The sequence below is a fragment of the Neomonachus schauinslandi genome, chromosome 7 (assembly GCF_002201575.2).
Source record: "Neomonachus schauinslandi chromosome 7, ASM220157v2, whole genome shotgun sequence".
Lineage (NCBI taxonomy): Eukaryota > Metazoa > Chordata > Mammalia > Carnivora > Phocidae > Neomonachus > Neomonachus schauinslandi.
The window spans coordinates 2775596-2780412 of NC_058409.1; the positions used below are offsets into that span (position 1 = coordinate 2775596).

A 4817-nucleotide genomic window follows, 5' to 3' on the forward strand; every position below is an offset into this window, starting at 1 on the left:
CACCCAGGCTCGCCTCCAGCTGACCCAGCTGCAGAGGACCCAGGCTCACCTCCAGCAGACCCAGCGCTGGGCGCTGGCACCTCTCCTCCAGCTCCTCCGCCAGCTCCCTCAGAGCTCTGCTCTGCTGCACCAGCCGGTTCTTGCTCTCCCGGAGTCTCTGCAGGGTGGCTCGCTCCTCCTCCTCCAGCCGCCTCAGCTGTAGCTGCTCATCTAGGGCCAGGAACCCACGATACTTCTCAAACTCCAGCCTGAAGCGCTGCCTCTGCATTTCCACTTTCTCCTGGAGTGACACAGGGGATCCAATCATCACCAGGGGGCGCTTCAGGTGTGGGATAGGGAAGCTGACCGCAATGTCCAGAGAGACCTCAGCTCCTTAACTCTGTCCACAGATTAGCTGCTTTTTAGCAACATGCAGAAACCAGAGGCCACTCTATGGGACAAGTGGCCTTCAAATTTAGAGTTTAAGAAAGACAGTTGGATTTGAGTTCTCATTTGGCCAAGGACTTGGGGGCAAGGCTGTTTTAGAGGTAAGTTTTTTGTTTGTTTGTTTTTAAGATTTTATTTATTTATTTGACAGCACAAGCAGGGGGAGTGGGAGAGGGAGAAGTAGGTTCCCCACTGAGCACGGAGCCCGATGCGGGGCTCGATCCCAGGACCCTGGGATCATGACCTGAGCTGAAGGCAGTGGCTTAACCATCTGAGCCACCCAGGCGCTCCAAGTTTTTGTACCATATTTAAAGTATGGGGGAAGAGGAGCATGGGGATTAAGGTTAAATATCCATTAAATTGCTGAGCAAAGTGACTAGCATAGAATAGTTGCCCAAGGAAGTTAAAAATACATCATTAAAGTAGTCACTAGAATGAGAACAGGGTGGAAACAACTGAATCATTATGAAGAGAGATTCTAGAGACCTGATTTGTAAATGTGAAAAAAAAAAAAAAGGTTTAGAGATTAGAAACATGAACATCACTTAGTAATATGGTAATTGTGAAACCTTAAAGATTTTATTTATTTATTTGACAGAGAGAGAGCATGAGCAGAGGGGAAGTTCAGTGGCAGATTGAGAACCACTGTGTGTGTGTGTGTGTGTTAATAGGTAAGTGAAAAAAGCTGAAGTTTAAAAAAAAAGAAGATATACATATGGATTACTGACAAGAGGTTGAAAGCTCAGATTATCCTCCTATATGTAAAATGATCAATATTAGCTATATTTCATATATATAAATCCTGTGAAATATTTATTATGTCATTCGTCCAATGAATACACACACACACACACACATTTTAAATTAGTAATGACAGTATGAGATTCTCCTCTAGGTACTAGGAATGGAGCATTGAGTTATAGTACGATCAAGATCAGTAAAACTATTTCTTTATAATTTGGACTGGGGTAGTATTAATAGAGATAAAGAACACAGCTACACAGGATAATCTGAGGGGACATGATGATCCAAGATGACGCAGATGTTTCCCTAGAGCAACTATGTAAATGGAACAAAAGTGTACCGCAGGGAAGATGGATGAATAGTAATTTAATGACCCAAACTTGGATCTGTCAGAAGTCCCAAGATTCTCTTACCTTCCAGATGACAATTTTCTTCCCCACGTTGGCCTCCTGAGTGAAGGTCTCCTCTATCTCCTTCCTTACAAGTTCCAGGGCCATCTGGAGCTTTGCCTGTTTGGAAAGATGTGCGAACCCATTACAGATGCCCAAATTCAGTACCTAGTATTAACCAGGGATATCAGGAAATGCAAAGATCGATTAAAACAGGCCCTAGTAAGCACATAAAAATGTTCAACCTCTTTAATGATTAGTAAAATATGCATGTATTTTTAAATGTTAATGCCAGATATAATCAAAGATTTATCTAAACATATGTTCACTGCAGCATTATTTAAAATAGAAGTAACTTACCAAATGTCAAAAATAGGAGAGTGAGAAAAATGTATTTTATATTAACATGATGGAATTAAAATAAGATGCTGCAGAATACTGAATGACAAGAAACATTCACAATTATAAAGTCAATTAAGATAAGTATATTTTATGTAATATGGCACCAATTTTGAAAAAAGAAGTGCTTGTAATAAATACATAAAAAGCTACGTAGCAGCAGATGTTCAATAGATGAAACTGCATCTACTAGTGCTTGGTTGCAATTGATGCTATTCCTTATATCTATCTATATATTTGAACTTTTTAAAATTATTTATTGCTTTATAATAAGAAAATTGTTTATTAGTATTTGGTAAAATGAAACCTTGTAAATTACTAATTGTTAAGTGGAAAGGAGATACACAGTATCATAAACCTTATGAGGAATTTAAAAAATAACAAAACTAAATCTCCTTTTAGCCCTACAAACCCTGCTAGAAGTAAACACATATATGTTATCTATAGAGAACAACCATAAGGATACACATATACACACATTTTTATATTCTTCCCTAAGTCATTCAATAAATCTTAGGGGAAAAAATGGGGGGGGGTCAAGTTCTTCCCAAAGTCATTTAATAAGTCTTACACAACAACTGCCTTTAAAAAGAGACTGTTAGCTTATCCATAATGCTGTGCATAAAGTAGCAGGAGAATTTATGGAAGTATTTGACAAGATGGGGGAAGTGGCATTTTTCTTAATGTTTGCAAGAAATAGAACTCTGACACTTATAGAGAGAGAAAAAGCTCCCTTAGGCAGAAGAAACTGTGATCAAAAGCAAGGAGGTGAAAAAGATGTGGCATGTTTGGGGACAACAGTGATTAGACTAGTTTTGCTGGATCTCATGTCTGGCTGAGACAAGAAGTATACAAACAGAACTTAGGGCCCTAGGAAGTCTTGACTGACAGGCTAAGGAGTTTAACAGATATTTACTTGCTATTTAATCAAGGATTAATGAAATATAAGGAACTTCTTTAGACATATTACATATAGCCACGTTACATTTAGGTAACTTCCGGGTAAAAAGAAAGCAGGAACAGCATACTTCAAAAGTGTAGCTAGAAAGGAGCTGGCACCTGAATTTTGTAGAGATGACAACCAAAAGATAAAAGAAAAAAAAAAAAAAAAACTAAAAGATATTTCCAGGAATGTGAAGAAGGAAGTTGAGGTAGGAAATATCCCAAAACCTTGGTTTAAAACAATGAAAGTTAAAATAATAATAATAATAATAATAATAATAATAATTTTAGAAAGTCCAATGTTAACAATGTATTTCATTGTGACAGCACTTCAGTTAAACATGCAGGTAGATTGAAGACGACTCCCACCTCCTTTGTGGTAACAGCTGTTCCAGATGTTGGGAATTTAAATGTGATCAGAATATGTGAAATAACTTTTGAAGAGCACCAGTAGGGAGAATTCTATTAGAGTTTCACAGATGCCGCTTTTGGGGGCCAAATACTCCAATATGAGTCTCCTCTTTATTGAGGATCAGTCCCTGGGTACGTGCTGAACAGACTTAGCTACTTGATTTTTACTTCGGGGTGCACATGCATCCGCAAGCTTTAAAGGTGGTCAGAGCTGTGTGCTCGGCAGACACCAGGTCCAAAACTCAGCGTTGTTCTAGTGACAGCATTAACTAACATGGAGATAAGCACTATGGAAAACAAGGCATTAGACAACTAATTAGGAAGCATTTACAGTAAAGATGTACACCTGGAACCAAGAACCAACTGGAGAGCCCAGCGCTCCACTAGAGCTCTAGTCTGGAACCAGAACACCAGCACCAGGGAGAAGAGAACCAGGAACAAAGCAAAGGGCTGGGGAGGCTTCAGCGGAGGAAGGGACAGTCTAAAATAATGTGGTTAATGAACCAGGTGCATTGGAGCTCCTGAACAGAGAAGTCCCAGAAGGGGGTTCCCATGGGGCAAGGCAAGGAGAGGAGAGGGGGGCGAGAAGGGCGCGGAGTCATTCAGGCCAGGAGGGGATCATCTGGGTTGGTCCCTAGGCAGGTCAGCAACACCGCGGGCTCTGGCCGCTCACCGCCTGGGCGGCCCTCCAGACGCCCAGCCGCGGCCTCTCGCCTGCGCCCCGCGGCGCGCGCCGGGGGGCTCTCACCTGGTAACCCCGTGCCGCCTCCTGCAGTGGCGCCGTGTGGTGGCTCCTGTGCTCCGGGGTGGTGTCGCACACCCAGCACAGCGCCTCCTGGTCCTCCTCGCAGAAGAGGCTCATCTCCTCGCCGTGCCGCGCGCAGCGGCGCGCGCCCACGCGCCCCGCGCCCAGCCCCAGCTGCCGCACGCTGTCCACCAGGCTGGCCAGCTGCCGATTGGGCCGAAAGCTGTCCAGCCCGAAGGGGCCCCGGCACTGCGGACAGGCGTAGAGGCCGCCCTGCGCGCTGTCGGACTTCTCGCAGAACTCCGAGATGCACGCGAGGCAGAAGCTGTGGCCGCAGGCCACGCTGACCGGGTCCTGCAGGAAATCCAGGCACACGGGGCACCTGGCTTCCTCGCGCAGCCGCTCGCCCGGCGCCCCCGAGGCCATGGCCGGCCTGGCCTCGCCTGGCCCGGCTGATAGCAGCGCGGCCTTCCCCGCAGCCCGCACTATCTGCCCTCGCGGTCTGGCACCGGAGGAGGGAGGAACCCTGCAGCCTCAGGGCAAGCAGCGCAGGATGGGTTTTAGCCCCTGGCTCTGGTTCAAGAGTCCAAAGGAGCCACTCCCCGCGAGAAGTGTCAACTCAGACCAGCCTCAGTTACAGGATAAAATAACATTCTGGTCACCTGGCCTCCTAGGAAAGGAACGTTTGTAACGGAATCCCTCACAGTGTATCTTTTTTTAAAAATTATTACTATGTTATGTTAATCCCCATACATTACATC

The 4817-nt window shown here is 44.8% G+C and overlaps 1 protein-coding gene across 1 annotated transcript in view; it reads right to left on the minus strand.

The window, feature by feature from the left end:
- TRIM58 (tripartite motif containing 58) overlaps positions 1 to 4482 on the minus strand; it is an 18665-nt gene extending 14183 nt beyond the window's left edge. Inside the window, exons 1-3 of the mRNA XM_044916989.1 lie at positions 4060 to 4482; positions 1584 to 1679; positions 50 to 280 (exon numbers count right to left, since the gene is read on the minus strand). Of these exons, the coding sequence (XP_044772924.1) occupies positions 50 to 280; positions 1584 to 1679; positions 4060 to 4482 (750 nt within the window). The remainder of the gene's footprint in view (positions 1 to 49; positions 281 to 1583; positions 1680 to 4059) is intronic.
- Positions 4483 to 4817: the final 335 nt, after the last annotated feature.